We start from the raw sequence: 18,350 nt of genomic DNA on the forward strand, positions 1-18,350 counted from the left end.
TCAAATTTATTGTGATTCGAGAATTTCATTTTAAATACTCCCACAGATTCTGTCCAATCAGATGAGCTCTTTACTATTAGTGTCTCGTCAGCGCAGCTCCTGATTGCTTCTTGTTAATTGTATGTGTTGTGCTCCGCCCCCAGTCCCGTTACACACTCCCAGATCTCCTCACTCGTTTTCTTTTCTCTCCTTTCAGACTTCTGTCCCCTCACACTGGACATCAACACGGCACACAGAGTCCTCCATCTGTCACAAGGGAACAAGAAAGTGACATGTGAGTGGGAAAAAGCCAACTATCCTGATCATCCTGACAGATTTGACCACTGTGTCCAAGTTCTGTGCAGAGAGGCTCTGACTGGGACTCGCTGTTACTGGGAGGTGGAGTGCAATGGAGGCTTCCTGAGGATTGGAGTCGCATATAAAGGACTGAACAGGAAAGGAGAGAGCATGGAGTGCAGCCTTGGAAACAACGACAAGTCCTGGAGTTTGCGGTGTTCAATTTCCCAGTACTTTGTGCGTCACAATGATATGGAAACTGAAATCAGCGCCCCCTACAGCCCCAGAATAGGTGTGTATCTGGACTGGCCTGCTGGCTCTCTGTCATTTTATAGCGTCTCACACACAATGACCCTCCTGCACAGGTTCAACACCTCCTTCACTGAGCCCCTCTATCCAGGGTTTTGGCTTAATTTTAACTCCAGTGTAACAATCAGCCATCTGACACCATGTGACCACTGACCAGTACCCTCCACCGGTCACTTGATGTCCCCACAAGCTCAGCTCCTCTTTGTGTTTGTAGTTTGGGGTGAAATTAAATTTACAGCATGGGTGGGTTGGGGGTTCAGCACCTCTGTGATTGAATTTGTGGATGAGAATGCGGGGTGAGTGTGGCTGTCAGGGTCTCCATTATTTTTGGGTTTGAGTAGCCAATCAGGTGTGTGTGTCATAATGAGGGGCGGAGACACCTCAGACCTACAAATACCAGTCTGACCAGTAGGGGTCACTGTTGATTCACAGCCACATGTCCTTCAGGCAGACACCCCAACAACTACTGAGGCCCCCAAGTGTCACTGAATGTCACCTGTTAAGTAGGACAGGCATGTGGATCTGCTGGATCAGCACAATTGAAAGGCGCTATACATACCCAGTATGGAGAGCTCTTGAATAGTGACTATAAGTAGGAGCAGAGAGTGACAGATGGGACTGGAGTGTTGTCCACTCACCAGACATTTTGTGACCCTCCATTGGTCACTCAAAGGGTCCTTCACTTCAGAATGAATTCACTGTGAATGTCTGAAGACGAGGACTCACCGGTCAGTCAGATGTCAGCCATACTGACAGAGTTTGGTGTTTTAGTTGATGTCACATTAAACTTTAAACTTTACCTCCTCCTTGTCCCCAGATTTGTCACTCTTGGTACCCTGAAAGCTCCAACATCTTCACAAAATGAATTCTTGGTCAGTTGGCACACACTTGACATCGGTGCACATGTGTGGCTTTGCAGTGGACTGGCACCCCGTCCAGGGTTGGCCCACTTTGTCCACAAACCTGAAATTGAAAAACAGATAAGAAAGACAACAAGTGGACAGAAGGGGTCACTGATTGGTCAGTCGCCACACTACTGCCTCTTGTGGCCACTCTAAATATTACACAGCAATTTATACAAAAAGGAAATCTAAAAGATAAAAGCAGAAAGCATTCAGTGAAATCCTGAGCAGTGAAACATGAAAGGAGAGAATGAGAAACAATCAGAGAGTCAGACGAATGGAGACTTTAACAGGAGGACTGAGGGGTGGGACTGAAGTGCAGTGGCGCCCTCTAGTGGACACCCGCCATATTACACACATGGGAAAGGGGGGAGAAAAGAATACAGTGCAGTGTAAAAGAAATAAGAATAAAGTAAAAACACACGAATAAAACACCTGAAATAAAGAACTTGAAATATTATATCTAAAACTAATTAAGATTTAAATGAATTAAGAGCAAAATAAGGGCGACACGATCACACAGTCACATGACCTTCAGAGCTGATAGCTGAGCTGATTCTTCTGTAGCCAAACTGCCCCCCCTAGTGGCCACTCTCAATATTAAATGAATGGCAAGGCTGAGGGGGAGGAAAGATTTGGGTTTGATCAAATGGATATTTAGTGCGGATTTATTAATATTGTCATTACCTTTAAGGAGAGTGCAGCTTAGTTAGGTTATGGAAGATTCTCTATGGGAAAAGAACATTTATTTTAATTAATCTTTCTAATAATGGTTATATATTAACAAAATACAAATCTAATATTATTGTGCAGTTTATAAAATAAACTCCCAATGGTATTTGGTGAATAAACAATAAGGACAACAGAAATTGGTCAAATCTGTTCATTTATTAACTTCGGACTTGTAAACACCTCTGGTCACATCTCATGTGTTTTATTTCTAATGATTTAACACTCCGTAGTAATGATTAATTTTTTAATAGCATTGGAAAAGTCAAAATATGCCTTTTTATTTCCAAGAAAATGGGTTGTGTAACAAATAAGATGTTGATTTTGTCTGAATATTTTATTGTTCAGTATGTCAGTGAAATCGATCATTTAGACCCGAGCATTGATCTCTATTTAAATCTCCTTTAAATTATTTCATTTGAGCCAAATGCTTTTGTTTGCCTTCCACAAGCTTCTTAAAATAAGTTGCTGGTCCATTCCTGCAGACAGAACTCATGAAACTGGTTGGTAGTTCTTGTTGCTCACACTCTTTGTCACTTCAATCAGATTGAGGTCAGGGCTTTGTGATGGCCTCTCCAGCACCTTCACCTTGTTATCTTTAAGCCATTTTGCCCCATCTTTGGAGTTCTGCTTGGGGTCCTTGGCCATTTGGAAGACCCCTTTGTGACTGAGCTTCACTTTCCTTGCTTAGCTCTTGAGATGTTGCTGCAGTGTCTCTCCATCATTGTCCTTCGTCATGATGCCATCTATTTTGTGAAGTGCACCAGTCCCCCCTGCAGCCCCCAAAACATTACACTCCCACCCCCGTGTTTGACAGTTGAAATAGTGTTCTTTGGCTAGCAGGCCTCACCCTTTGTCCTCCAAGCATACTGACTGTCATTCTGGCCAAACAGATGGATTTTGGATTCATCAGGTCAGAGGACATTTGGCCTTGCAGCAGTGTCTTCTTTCTGGCTGAGCAGCCTCTCAGGTGATGTCGATGTCGGACTTGTTTTACTGTGGATATCAAGACTTGTCTACCTGTATCCTCCAACATCTTCACGAGGTCTTCTGTTTTTGTTGTGGGATTGATTTGCACTATTTGTGCCAAAGTTCGTTCCTTAAGTGGTATGTCAGCTGGGTAGTCCTGTGGTGTTTATACTTGAGCATTATTGTTTGTACAGATAAATGTGGAACCATCAGCCATTTGTGAATTGTTCCTAAGGATGAACAACATTTGTGGAGGTCCACCATTTTGTTTCTGAGTTATTATCTGATTTCTTTACATTTTTCCATTATGTTAAGTAAAGAGGCAGTGAGTTTGATAGTCATCCTTAACATCCATCCACATGTTGGCTCCAATGAGGCTAATTGGCTCTCAGAAACTCATTGTCTAATTGCCTAAAGGCTTGACGACATTTTCTGGAATTTGCCAAGCTGTCTAAATTCCCAGTTAACAAAGTGTATGTAAACATGTGACTAGTGATGGGTGGAGTGAAGACTCATGAAGCTCTGAAACAGTTGAAGTAATTGTGTCAGAAATCATGTCAAAGCTTCAAAGCATTTGACAATCGCCTCTCTAGTGACATCTCCTGGCCATTTAGGTTAATGTTACACAAACTAATCCATCCATCCATCCATCCATTATCCAACCCGCTATATCCTAACTACAGGGTCACGGGGGTCTGCTGGAGCCAATCCCAGCCAACACAGGGCACAAGGCAGGAAACAAACCCTGGGCAGGACGCCAGCACACCGCAGGGCACACACAAATACACACACACACACACACCAAGCACACACTAGGGACAATTTAGAATCGCAAATGCCCCTAACCTGCATGTCTTTGGACTGTGGGAGGAAACTGGAGTACCAGGAGGAAACCCACGCAGACACGGGGAGAACATGCAAACTCCACGCACGGAGGACCCAGGAAGCGAATCCAGGTCTCCTTACTGTGAGGCACTGCGCCACCGAGCTGCCCATTCACAAACTAATATTTAAGTTCAATAACATCTGTTAACCTTTGTATTTCTTTTATTTTTCATAAATACTCATGGAGCCCCGGCTCTTTTAAAACATATTCCCCTTTTACATTGTCATTATTATTATTAGAATTGTTCCTGTTATTGGAATTATTATTAGCCCTCATCTTCTCTTGTGATCACATGTAATCAATCGTCATTTGGGGTTCCACAGCCCCAATATTGCAGGTTTAAAAAGAAATATATAAATGGAAAATACATTTTATTATTTGTCCTCAAATGGTTTCTTTATTCTGATTTATTTAAAACTGAGTAGGCAGAAAATAAAGGCTTAACCCTCTACATTGTCCAAAATATAGACAAGCACATTTGAGAAAGAAGATGAAATTGCCAAAGTAACAGATATTATTATTCCATCAAGTAATGAGATATTTCAGTTCTTAATACTTTATAATATTTTGTGGAGCTCACAATTAATGAGTTTTCATCAAAGAAAAGACTCAATCACAGTAAAGTCTGTCACAAGCGCTGATCAAGCTGTCCTGAGGCTCCACTGACTTTGCTTTTTGTATTCTGTGCATAGTGCAAACCCGGATTCAAGTCAGATGATGAGGCACCTTAAAAAAAAAAAAAAGATTATGTGTCATATTCATATTTATAAACTAACAAACAATTTTGAGAGATGCTATGGAAAGATTGCATAAGAGATCTTTTCTGGAATCATTCCCACTTAAAACTGCCATCAAAAACGTGATGACAAATTTGCAGAAGCTTGCTCATGTGTTTACAGTAATCCATCTTCTATTCATTGCCACTTGACGTCTGTGAATATCACCATTAAAAGAATGATAACAAATCTGCTGAGGCCAATCAGGCTGAATTCACTCTGCTTGACCCAAAATTATTAAATGATCCACACTGTGTAGTTAAAATCTACTGTATATGTAAAGTGTAATGTCAATAAAAGTATGTTCCGCACAACTAGTTACAACTGTCACTCAAACAGCAGAATGGACATCACTGTAGACACCTTTGTGGTGAAAAGAGAACTTCCTACAGAGGTCGGCATTAAAGATCCACTCAACTGCTGTGGAAACAAAGAGCAGCGGGATAAAGACATCTGGACCTGCTGTCCAAAAAAGTCTCAGACTTTACCAGCAACATCTCTCCCTCGTGAACACATTCTTCACGGTCCAGATAGCCGATCAGTACAAAGTTGTCTTAGTCACAGCAGAGTTCAATAATAAAACATTTCCTTAAATCAAAATGATAGTTTTCCTATCTGCACCATTCCCAATGAATCTTCCAGTTACAGAAGCACAATCCCAGTCACTAACACATTTACCGTGTAACTCCATTATTTCACAATTAAAGTAAGAACACATTCCACCTGATTAATTACATATTTAATAATTTAAATCCCTAAACTCATTTTGTAAATTATTTCAATCTGTCTTTGAGCAACATGTTTTTTTTAACATTTTAATCATTTTCTCAGTCACTTGTTGACAAAATGGAGATCCTCTGCCCATCTTTGCTCTTCAAAGACTCAGCCTATTATGAAAACAAATCACAAATCACGATTACAATGACCTCTTAAAAGGATCACATCATTATCTAATTATTTTACCTCATTGATGGCCCTAATTGTCCCCTGTCTCAACTTTTTTTGGAATGTGTTGCAGATCTGAAATGCAGGAATGGATGTATATTAGCAAAGGAAATGGAGATGGCCAAACAAAACATGAAATAACTTGGGTCCACACTGTGTGCAATGAAATAAAAGTCAAAGTACATTTAAGAATAAATGCATGTTTTTTCATTTTCCATACCATCCCACCTTTTCTTCTGATTTGAGGTTGTACGTATTTAATCTAAGACCTGTGAATCCTTCATTTTCCCAATTAATGAGACTACCATGTCAATACGCCACACAGAACACAGGTGAATGACCACCGGACTGATGCTTTGTGGATATCAGTAAGACCAGAAGAAGCCTTTGTGAAGATCTCGTTACATAACAGGATCCAAGTAAGAGAGACATTTCTGCTTCACTTAACACCTTCTCCCCCTTTCCCTGAATTTCCAGAAGGTTCCCCAGCTATGGAAAACATCCTGTGTGGTCCCAGTGTCAAAAAAAAGAGCATTCCAGTGACCCCAAGGACTTCAGACCAGTTGCTCCTACTTCATACATCATGAAGACCTTTGAATGGCTGGTCCTAAAACAGCTACGGCCTCTCATTTCAGCACATCTGGATGGTCTACAGTGGGCCAATCAGACACATATCAGTATGGAGGATGCTGTCGTCTGTCTATTCCACAGTCCTACTCTCACTTGGACAAAGCTGGCACCACAGTCACGATCATGTTCTTGGATATCTACATGGCCTTTATCACCATTCAGCCTTATCGACTATTGAAGAGGCTCAAGGTTATGCATCCTGCTGCCCCCCTCAGTCTCCTGCACTGTGTGAATAACAGATGAGAGTTTGTGAGGTTCAAGGGCTGTGTGTCAGAACTGGTGGTGTGTAATACTGGAGCACATTTGGCAAATGTTCTGCCTCTCATCTTGTTCACCCTCACTACACAGCAGTCTTCCAGTACAATCGTAGAACTTTTCATAAGCAGAAATTCTCAGAAGACTCCTCCATCATTGGCTGCATTAATAATGGAGATGAGTCGAAGTACAGGAGGACTGTGAAGGACATTGGGTTGTGGTGCAGGGAGAACCACCTGCTGATCGAATATCAGCAGAACAAAAGAGTTGGTGGTGGACTTCTGTCAGGCCAAATACCAGCTGATAGCAGTGTAGAAGCAGCACAGCACAACATAGCCGGTAGGACAGGCGGGTGTGGTAGCGTAGGTGAGCGGCGATAGCAAGCAGCAGGAGGAGGAAGCAGGATTTGGATGTTCCAATACACAGCTATAAACAGTAACGCTTGGTAATTACAGGCATGATCGCCCCGAAGCCATAATCCATGCAATTCGAGTCAGCTGTATCCACGAACTATACGTACAATAAACGAAATAAAACAAGCGTAAGAAAGTGCAGAATTAAAGCGAATTTTGCAAAAAGTGTTGTTAACAGGGAGGAGCGGCAACAACAAGCGTGCGCCAGCGTCCCCTCACCTGCTATAATAAAACAGTTATAATAAAGAAGTTTAGTAGACTTTTACTTTATCTCATTTAGTGTTCTTCCCGGCGGTGTTGCCGTTTTTTAGTGTTAGTGTCTACTTAGTGTTTGTGTTTAGTGTTATGGAAGGAGTGATCTTACCACTGTCAGATTTTGCAATGAATGAGTTGGTAAATAATGATTATTTATCAACAAATCACATGAGCAAATTCAACGAAATTTTAGCTGCGCATTCAATTTTCCAACCTCAAGAGGTTTTGCTAATGTGGACTCCTGACATACCTATAATGCCCATTCCACAAAATACTAAACATATTCAAATATTACCTTCTGCAGCTACTGAACGAGTGACTCACTGTGTGTGTACCTATTATGATGGTGCTGTAATTCATGTCTATGACAGTTTAAACGCTGATAAAAAATTCAACCTCACCGAAGAGCAGCTTCGTTTCCTTCGTGCTTTGTTTCCTTACAAACCTCCCATAGTTTATGAAGACGCACAGCAACAATGAAATCATACAGATTCTGGTGTATTCGTAATTGCATTTGCTGTGTGTATTTCTTTAGGTATTGATCCAAGTGATCAAGTTTTTACTATTTCTTTAATGTGAAATCACTTACAAATAATTTTTGTTACTCGACAATTGCTTCCATTCCCTGTCGAAAGTAGCCGACGGGCGACACCAGTTACAAGTATTCAGTGCGTTCAAAGACCTGTACGAAGTACGGCGACTAACACAGTCACTCATAAAAGGGGAGATGACTCGGTGCAGGAAATGGGGATTGAAACTACCTGGGAGGACATGCAATCAACGAGGCAATTAAACGGATCTCAAGAGACGTCTTCTAGGTTGGAAAAAAAGCGCTTGGCTGCCAAAACCATATATATACATAAATATATACATCTATATAAATAAAAATGTAAATGTTCGTTTGTTCAAAACCTTCTTCACCGATTGCTTTGAAATTCTGACACAACGTTGCATTCGAATACGCGCGTGTTTTTATATACATATTATATAGATGGCACACCTGTGACAGGTAAAAACATGCTTTTTTTGAAAACACAACGCCATCTGTTGGACGTAAAAGCAACACACGGCATACTAAATATTTTACGATTCTGTTTCAATATTTCAATCAAATACATTTGTAAGTACGTGAATAAAGGCAGCGACATGGAAGTACATGAACGAAGTCCAGATGTTGTTCACTTAGCAGTATATCTAGAAAATGGACAACGCGTTTATTTCACAGCTGCAAATGTGCACCAAATAGCCCTGAATCCACCGGCTACAACGATAACTGCTTTCTTTATGTTTTGTCAAAATGACGCGTTTGCGAAAACACTGCTGTATTCGGAAGTGCCTACGTATTACACATGGAATGCGAGTAGAAAATCATTTGAACAACGCAAACGAGGAGAGCGAGTCAACGGACAATCTGGCATATTCAAAGAAACTACGATAGGCAGACTGTACACCGTGCATCCCAATCAAGATGAATGCTTCTTTGTTCACATGCTGTTGGGTTAAATGTGCCGGTCCAACGTCTTTCCAGCAATTGAGAATTGTCAATGGCGCTACACATGCCACTTTCCGAAGTACATGTCAAGCTCTGAATTTATTGGAGAACGACCGACACTGGGATGTATACATTAATGACGTGTGCAACACGTCACATCCAAATCAAATTCGTGCATTGTTTGTAATCATATTGACCGCCTGCTCTCCTTCATCTCCAACACAGTTATGGGAGAAATATAAATCGCACATGGCTGATGATATTTTCCGTCGAATACGCAAGTAAAATTCAAATATAAACATGGATTTAACAGCAGACATCTACAACTAAGCGTTGATAATGAATGAAGATTTGTGCTTAGAAATTGCGAACAAAGTTCTCAGTCAATTGGGAATGCCATCACCGAATCGATCTGCTGCTGCTTCGTTCGATGTAGAATTGCGTCGTGAACAAAATTACAACACGGGTGATCTTTTGTCGTATGTGCAGTCAAATATTCCTAAGCTAACGCTTCAGCAAAAAGGCATTTACAATCAAATAATGCAAACTGCCAATAACGGGGTTGGAGAAATCTGGAAATTGGGAACGGAAAGGTGCCGGTTGATCTGACCTCAGGACGAATTTCACTGCCTCATAACTTCTGCAATTTAGTGACGTCAAAAGAAGAATTGATTGAAAAATTATTTCCCAATATTCAAACCAATTATAAGAATCACAATTGGCTGAGTAAACGAGCTATTGTTGCGGCAAAAAACAAAGACGTCTATGAACTTAACAATATTATTCAGTCTAACATTCTGCACAGACAATGAAACAACAAAAAATATTGTATACCCACAAGCATTGTGAAATTAAACATATTAGAAACGTGCGCTTTCTCTTTTCTTTCTTTTCCATTTAACCAGACTGAGCCACACCAACAGGTGGCCGGGTACAGCTATATATATATATATATATATATATATAATATACACTATATATACACATACACACACACACACACACACACACACACATATACAGTATACATACACATATACATCTATACTAATAAAAGGCAAAGCCCTCACTGACTCACTCATCACTAACTCTCCAACTTCCCGTGTAGGTAAAAGGCTGAAATATGGCAGGCTCATTCCTTACAGCTTACTAACAAAAGTTAAACAGATTGCATTTCAAAATTCTACATGTAACGGTCATAACGGTCGACAATGTCCGCCATGTTAAACTTTCTTATTTTTGGTCCCATCTTCACGAAATTTGGTAGGTGGCTTCCCAGCGCTAACCGAAAACGATGTACGTACTTATTTCGGTGGTATGACACCACTGTCGGCCGCCATATTGAACTTTCCAACGGTTTTTGTTACTTAATGGGCCCATCTTCAAGAAATTTGGTACGCGGGTTCCCAACGCTAACTGAATCCTACTTACGTACATATATACGTCCATAGCCTGCAGTTCGGTCCACACTCTGAATCCTCCAGGCACTCCTGAGCATAATCTAATTTTGAAGGTTGGGGCACCAATAATGTTACTGAGAAACTTATAGCCACCAAAACTTTGTAATGGCACGAGACTTCAGGTCACATGCCTGCAAAAGAACCTAATTGAGGCAACTATTTTTACTGGCGGTGGCTCAGGGGAGAGAGTTTTTATTCCTTGCATCCCCGTTATACCCTCTGATCTCCCATTTCAATTCAAACGCCTCCAGTTTCCAGTAAGGCTCTGCTTCGCAATGACAATTAATAAGTCTCAGGGACAGACCCTACAAAAGGTTGGCATTGATTTGAGGCAAGATTGCTTTCACATGGCCAACTATATGTTGCATGCTCAAGAGTAAGCTCAGCGCACAGCTTGGTCATATTACAAGCGGAGGGGCGAACTGACAACGTGGTATACAAAGAGATCCTTAACAAATAATTATTGGTACATTTTCCCTCAGTATATTATTTAAAATTTTAAAGCAGTACTTCGCCGCTGCGAAGCACGGGTATTTTGCTAGTCTTTGATTATTTATGTTTCTACTGCTGTACGCGTCCAGTGTTCCCCTTGGGATTCATAAAGTTTATCTAAATTAATTTAGGTTCCCTCTTTAAGATTTTTGATTGATGTCCCAGTCAATGTGCCCTCACTTTGAAGGGCAGCTTTAGACAGATAGATAGATAGATAGATAGATAGATAGATAGATAGATAGATAGATAGATAGATAGATAGATAGATAGATAGATAGATAGATAGATAGATAGATAGATAGATAGATACTTTATTAATCCCAAAGGGAAATTCACATACTCCAGCAGCAGCATACTGATGCAAAAAAACAATATTAAAGAGTAATAAAAATGTAGGTAAAAACAGACAATAACAGAAGAGTCGCATAGTTTGGGGGAGGAACGATCTCCTCAGTCTGTCAGTGGAGCTGCTCCTCTGTCTGGAGATGATCCTGTTCAGTGGATGCAGTGGATTCTCCATGATTGACAGGAGTCTGCTCAGCACCCGTCGCTCTGCCACAGATGTCATGCTGTCCAGCTCCATGCCTACAATAGAGCCTGCCTTCCTCACCAGTTTGTCCAGGCATGAGGCGTCCTTCTTCTTTATGCTGCCTCCCCAGCACACCACCATGTAGAAGAGGGCGTCTCGCCGCAATCGTCTGATAGAACATCTGCAGCATCTTATTGCAGATGTTGAAGGACACCAACCTTCTAAGGAAGTATAGTCGGCTCTGTCCTTTTTTACACAGAGCATCAGTATTGGCAGTCCAGTCCAATTTATCATCCAGCTGCACTCCCAGGTATTTATAGGTCTGCACCATCTGCACACAGTCACCTCTGATAATCACAGGGTCCATGAGGGGCCTGGTCCTCCTAAAATCCACCACCTGCTCCTTGGTTTTGCTGCTGTTCAGGTGTAGGTGGTTTGAGTCGCACCATTTAACAAAGTCCTTGATGAGGTTCCTATACTCCTCCTCCTGCCCACTCCTGATGCAGCCCACGATAGCAGTGTCATCAGCGAACTTTTGCACGTGGCAGGACTCCGAGTTGTATTGGTAGTCCGATGTATATAGGCTGAACAGGACCGGAGAAAGTTCAGTCCCCTGCGGCGCTCTTGTGCTGCCTACCACAATGTCAGACCTGCAGTTCCCGAGATGCACATACTGAGGTCTGTCTATAAGATAGTCCATGATCCATGCCACTAGGTATGAATCTACTCCCATCTCTGTCAGTTTGACTCTAAGGAGCAGAGCTTGGATGGTGTTGAAGGCGCTAGAGAAGTCTAGAAACATAATTCTTACAGCACCACTGCCTCTTTCCAAGTGGGAGAGTGATTGGTGTAGCATATAGATGATGGCATCCTCCGCCATCACCTTCTCCTGGTATGTGAACTGCAGAGGGTCGAGGGCATGGCATACCTGTGGCCTCAGGTGGTGAAGCAGCAGCCGCTCCATGGTCTTCATCACATAGTATTCATCTCTGCTCCTCTGAAACATTGAATATGGCACTATTAAATATTAGAGCTTTAACTAACAAGACGTTTTTTATCAACGATCTTATTAGTGATAAAAAAATAGATTTTATTGCACTAAGTGAAACGTGGCTTAGCTCAGATGGCGCAGCTGTTTTAATCGAATCTGCGCCTCCGGATTACAGTTTTACTCGTGCTGATCGCCAAGGAAAGAGAGGTGGAGGACTAGCAAACATTTACTCAAGCAGATTAAAATGTAAAAATATCAGTTTTGGTAAATTCAAGTCTTTTGAGTATCTCGCCATTATTATTCAGGGAGATTCTCACGTTCTAGTATTATCCGTGTATAGACCTCCAAAATTCAACGCGTCTTTCTTTGAGGAATTCTCTGACTTTATGTCAATCTTAATTATGAACTATGACACACTCTTAATAGTCGGCGACTTTAATTTTCATATAGATAATCAATGTGACCAGAAAGTAAAAGAATTTATGAACCTCCTGGACTCTTTTGATTTGAGACAGCTCGTTAATCAGCCTACACATAAAGCAGGTCATACGTTAGACTTAGTGATTACCAAAGGACTAAAAGTTGATATAAAGAAGGTCATTGATATTGGTCTATCAGACCATTTTCTTCTACTCTTTAATATAGAAATAATGATAGAAAACACTCATGAGAAGCATATTGTTAAAAAACGCTTCTTTGACTCATCAGCAGCTTTAAAACTTACAAACATTCTAACCAATCAGTCCGTTTATAGTGCCAACTATAATAGCGAGGAGAATGTAAATAGTAAGGTGGAAAGATTTAATACTAAAGTGAGGGCTGCTGTTGACTTAGTTGCACCTGAAAAGACAGTTAAAAAATCTTCTAGCATTGTTATACCATGGAAGACCCAAAGAGTGTCTGATTTAAAGAGAACATGCCGTAGAGCTGAGCGTAAATGGAGGAAAACTAAACTAACTATTGACTATGAAATATTAAAAGTTAAAATAACAGAATACAATAACACAGTCCGTCTTGAGAGGCGCTGCTATTTCTCTAAGCTTATAAATAACAATGCTAGTAATCCCAGAGTCTTATTTTCGACAATTGATCGTCTGTTAAACCAGGTAACTCAAAGGAATGCCTCCTAAGTACTTCCAGTAAAACCTGTGAAGCTATCGCTGTATTTTTCAATCAAAAAATTAATGATATTAGAAATAACATAGTATATCTCCCCAACACTAAGGATCTTCCTAAACCCCAGTACCCCATAATAAACAAATTAAAGTCTTTCACTAGGATAGATTTACCTGATTTACATAAAATAATTTCTCAAATGAAACCCTCCACCTGTGCCCTTGACCCAATACCAACACATTTTTTCAAAGAAGTATCGGGCGTGCTTATTGATAATGTTCTTGACATAGTAAATTCGTCATTAGATACGGGGGTCTTCCCAGACTGTCTTAAGACTGCGGTAGTTAAACCCCTACTTAAGAAAAATAATCTTGATCCCTCTGCTCTTGAAAATTATAGACCCATCTCTAACCTGCCTTTCATAAGTAGAATTCTAGAGAAGGCAGTCATTATGCAGTTAAATGAGCACCTCAATAAACCTGCTATTCTTGATAAATTTCAGTCAGGTTTTAGAACAAATCACAGCACAGAAACTGCACCCGTTAAAGTAGTAAATGACTTGCGGGTAAATGCAGACAGAGGCCATTTATCTGTTCTCATCCTCTTAGATCTGAGTGCCGCATTTGACACCATTGATCATAATATTCTTAAGAATCGCCTTAGTCAATGGGTGGGCCTCTCTGGCAGTGTCTTAAATTGGTTTGAATCCTACCTGGCAGGGAGAAAATTCTTTGTTAGTTGTGGTAATTATAACTCAAAGACACATGATATTCTATATGGTGTTCCACAAGGCTCTATCCTGGGTCCGCTGCTCTTCTGAATCTACATGCTTCCATTAGGTCAGATTATCTTAGGGCACAATGTGAGCTACCACAGCTATGCTGATGACACACAGCTGTATGTATCAATAGCACCTTATGACCCCAAATCTCTTGATTCGCTAACACAATGTCTAACTTGTATCTCAGAATGGATGAATAGTAACTTTCTCAAATTAAATAAAGAAAAAAACGAAATCTTAGTGATTGGCAATAATGGATACAATGAGGCTATTAGAAATAAACTGGATGCATTAGGATTAAAAGTCAAATCGGAGGTAAAAAGCTTAGGGGTAACCATTGATTGTAATCTGAATTTTAAATCGCATATTAATCAGATCACTAGGACAGCATTTTTTCACCTAAGAAACATAGCAAAAGTTAGACCTCTTATATCATCGAAAGATGCAGAGAAATTAGTTCATGCGTTTGTTTTCAGTCGGCTAGATTACTGTAACGCACTCCTCTCAGGTCTACCCAAAAAAGACATCAATCGTTTGCAACTAGTGCAGAATGCAGCTGCTAGAATCCTTACCAGGAAAAGAAAATCCGAACACATTTCTCCAGTTTTGATGTCACTACACTGGTTACCTGTGTCATTCAGAATTGACTTTAAAATTCTGCTTATGGTTTATAAAGCTTTAAATAATCTCGCCCCGGCTTATATATCGGAATGTCTGACACTTTATGTTCCAAATCGTAACCTCAGATCCTCAACTGAGTGTCTCCTTAGAATTCCAAGAGCAAAACTTAAAAGAAGTGGTGAGGCGGCCTTCTGCACCTAAAATCTGGAATAGCCTGCCAGTAGGAATTCGCCAGGCTAATACAGTGGAGCACTTTAAAAAACTACTGAAAACACATTACTGTAACATGGCCTTCTCATAACTTCACTGTAATTTAATCCTGATATTCTGTATATCCAATTCATTATAATAACTATTCATTCAAAAACTATACTAACCCCTACTCTCTCTTCTGTTTCCTTTTCCGGTGTCCTGTTGGTGGTGGCGTGCGCCACCACCATCTACCCAAAGCACCATGATGTTCCAACAATGATGGATGGATTAAAAGCCAGAAGTCTGTATGACCATCAGCATCAAGTGACTCCGTGAGAACCCTAACTACAAAGAGGACTATTTCATTTATGTTAGGTAGAATGCCCAGAGGGGACTGGGTGGTCTCGTGGCCTGGAACCCTGGCCATCGGACCTTACTCCTTTCTATGTTAACTAATGTTGTCTTATTTTAATTTCTTATTTTGTCTTTTATTTTTCTTCTCTTCATTATGTAAAGCACTTTGAGCTACTTTTTGTTTGAAAATGTGCTATATAAATAAATGTTGTTGTTGTTATGTGACGTCAGAGCGAAAGGCTGGAAGTCGTTCAGCTCACTAGGACGTGAAACCTTTGGGACTGGGGTGATACAAGATGTTTTCCAAAGCCTCGGGACTCTCCCCTGTTCCAGGCTCAGGTTGAAGATGTGCTGTAGACGACTCCCCAGCTCCAGCGCACAGACCTTCAGCAGTCTTGGCGATACTCCATCTGGACCCACTGCTTTGCTGGCACGAAGTCTCCTCAATTCTCTGCTTACCTGGGCTGCTGTAATTGTGGGTGGGGGGAAACTCTCTCCTATGCTGGTATCAGCAGAAGGATGGGTGGAGGGTCCAGTACTTCGAGGTGAGAGTGGGTTAGGGAGGTCAAACCTGTTAAAGAAGTTGTTCATTTGGTTTGCTCTCTTCACGTCTCCCTCGATGGTGGCACTCCGCTTCGAGCTGCAGCCAATGATGATCTTCATCCCATCCCACACTTCCTTCATGCTGTTATTCTGCAACTTCTGCTCCAGCTTTCTCCTGTACTGCTCCTTCGCCGCCCTGAGCTGGACTGGGAGTTCCTTCTGCACGCGCTTGAGCTCATGCTGATCACCGCCTTTAAAAGCCCTTTTCTTCTGGTTCAAAATGCCCTTGATGTCACTTGTAATCCATGGCTTGTTGTTAGCATAGCAGCGTACTGTTCTTACTGGAAGTTGATGTAGTCAGTAGTGCAGTCAACAACCTCCTCAATGTTCTCATTATGTGATCCCTGCAGGATATCCCAGTCCGTAGTTCCAAAGCAGTCTCTCAGAGCCTGCTCTGCCTCAGGGGACCACTTCCTGAATGAGCGTGTGGTTGTAGGTAGGACTCTCACTCTTGGTTTGTAGTGAGGCTGAAGCAGAACCAATTTATGATCTGCTTTCCCAAGCACAGGCAGCGGGGTGGCGCACAATGCGTCTTTAACGTTTGCATACAGTAGGTCAATAGTCCTATTTCCCTGGGTGTGTACAATCCACATACTGGGAGAAGGCAGGTAATGTTTTGTCCAGTGTCACATGGTTAAATTGTTAGGTCAGAGAGGACCAAACTGTCAACTTTCTTGAGTCTCCAAATGAGTTCAGTCTTGTAAAAGTGAGAAGTTTAAATGAGACCATTAATCAAGAGCTTCTCACACATAACAATTCAACATGGCAAAGCAGGCCTGGCTGTTCAGTCACTTGTTAAGAGTCCTCATTTCTCTTGGCACACTCTTGCCATTTTAACGATGCTAAGCCTTGAAGGATGATGTCCAGTGCTGTGTGGAGTTGTGTTTGTGCTCAGGGGTCATGGGAAGACCCTTATTGGTAGTGGAGTGCACTCATTGTCTTTCAGAGGTGATCCTTCTTCAGGTCTTTGGTCTGACGTTGTCTTCCTCAGCTCACTCTTAGGCTCTTTGCTTTGACTCTTTTTGGCACAGGAGTTTTGGCACTGAAGCCCCCAACCCAGCATAATGTCACAGACCTAATAAAGCCCCCCACGGTTTTCACAGAAGCTTCAGAATGTCCAACTCCAATACCTATAAGGAGGATACAGGCTGCTTTGATTTTGAATAAAACGGCAGGTCAGCCAAAGATGATGGGGTCGGCTTTGTGGCTCCTTATGTTGAATGGACGGTGTTGTTGTGTCAGCCACTAATATCCAGAGATGATCTGCTGGACGGCAGTGTGAATAATGTCCACCTGGCTTTTAAGTTTCAGCTTGATCTGTCATCTGGCAAGAGGAAATGTGGCTAATCAGATGTTTGCACATCGAGAAACTGAAGCAAGACTTAATATTAAAAGAATCAGAGCAGACATTGACAAAAACCAAAGTACTTAACAGAGTCATAATGAAAATCACCAGCAGTTACCAACTAGAAGATATGCCTTAAACCTCGATGTTAAAACTGCAAACAAACTAAAAATGGTATTTCTCTGAATTGATTATCAATCCTATGAGTACCCATAGTGAAGTTCTTGGAGGGTTGAATCCTCAGCCAAAGGCAATTGACTCAAAACTGTACAATAACTTAAAGGAATAACGCCACAAACATCTACACTCAAAACTTTTAACGTAGATAAAGCGAGATTCATCACAAGCCGATACTCAGACGATGTACCATCTCCAAAATCTACAACCTGAGCCATTAACACGATCAAAGTGAGAGTAAGCCTGAATTTATACTCACATACTGAAGACGATTAACAGTTGGATCCGCAATCTTGGATTCTGCCTCATGTGTGATGAAGGTGTGAGGCTGAGTGTCGATGATGTGGCACTTAATTCTAGGGAGGCAACAGTGCAACACGTCCTAGCAACACAGTCAAGAAGGATAAAGATACAAAATGACAACAGGCCACACTTACAATTTATCCTGATAGAAATCTGAAGGAGAAACTCTGTGAGAAGCATCAGAAACATCTGGAGATGTTTTGCAGAACTCTTTTCCTCTTGCCTGACAGCTCTATCTTTAGCACTCTTCTCTCAATATACTCAGCATCTCTCCTCTGCACATGTCCAAACCAATGCTATCTCACCTCTCTGACTTTGTCTCCCAACCATCCACCTGAGCTGACCCTCTAATGTCCTCATTTCTAATCCTGTCCATCCTTGTAACGGCCGACCCCTTTTACCCAGCCGGCAGCTACACCTCCAAGACCAGTGGCCTGGATAATTTACTGAGAAATAATCTACTATCAAGCCGTACTTCTTACCATTTGAACTTTTCCCCACAATCGACGGTGAAAAATATAAGCACACAAAAACGGGAAGTAAAACGGG

The 18,350-nt window shown here is 41.4% G+C and overlaps 2 protein-coding genes across 6 annotated transcripts in view; one reads left to right on the plus strand and one right to left on the minus strand.

Annotated features, from left to right (window-relative positions):
• The window catches only part of LOC114652550 (E3 ubiquitin/ISG15 ligase TRIM25-like), a 487,506-nt gene that overhangs the window by 422,586 nt on the left and 46,570 nt on the right, over positions 1–18,350 (minus strand). The gene's annotated exons all lie outside the window — the stretch shown is intronic.
• Positions 1–18,350, plus strand: part of LOC114651544 (tripartite motif-containing protein 16-like) — a 737,769-nt gene that overhangs the window by 28,590 nt on the left and 690,829 nt on the right. Inside the window, exon 6 of one of the 2 annotated variants that reach the window (XM_051927861.1) lies at positions 197–378. The exons of the other annotated variant lie outside the window; for it this stretch is intronic. Coding sequence (XP_051783821.1) covers positions 197–378 — 182 coding nt within the window. The remainder of the gene's footprint in view (positions 1–196; positions 379–18,350) is intronic. 2 annotated transcript variants of the gene reach the window in all.

The sequence above is a fragment of the Erpetoichthys calabaricus genome, chromosome 5 (genome assembly GCF_900747795.2).
Source record: "Erpetoichthys calabaricus chromosome 5, fErpCal1.3, whole genome shotgun sequence".
Classification (NCBI taxonomy): domain Eukaryota; kingdom Metazoa; phylum Chordata; class Cladistia; order Polypteriformes; family Polypteridae; genus Erpetoichthys; species Erpetoichthys calabaricus.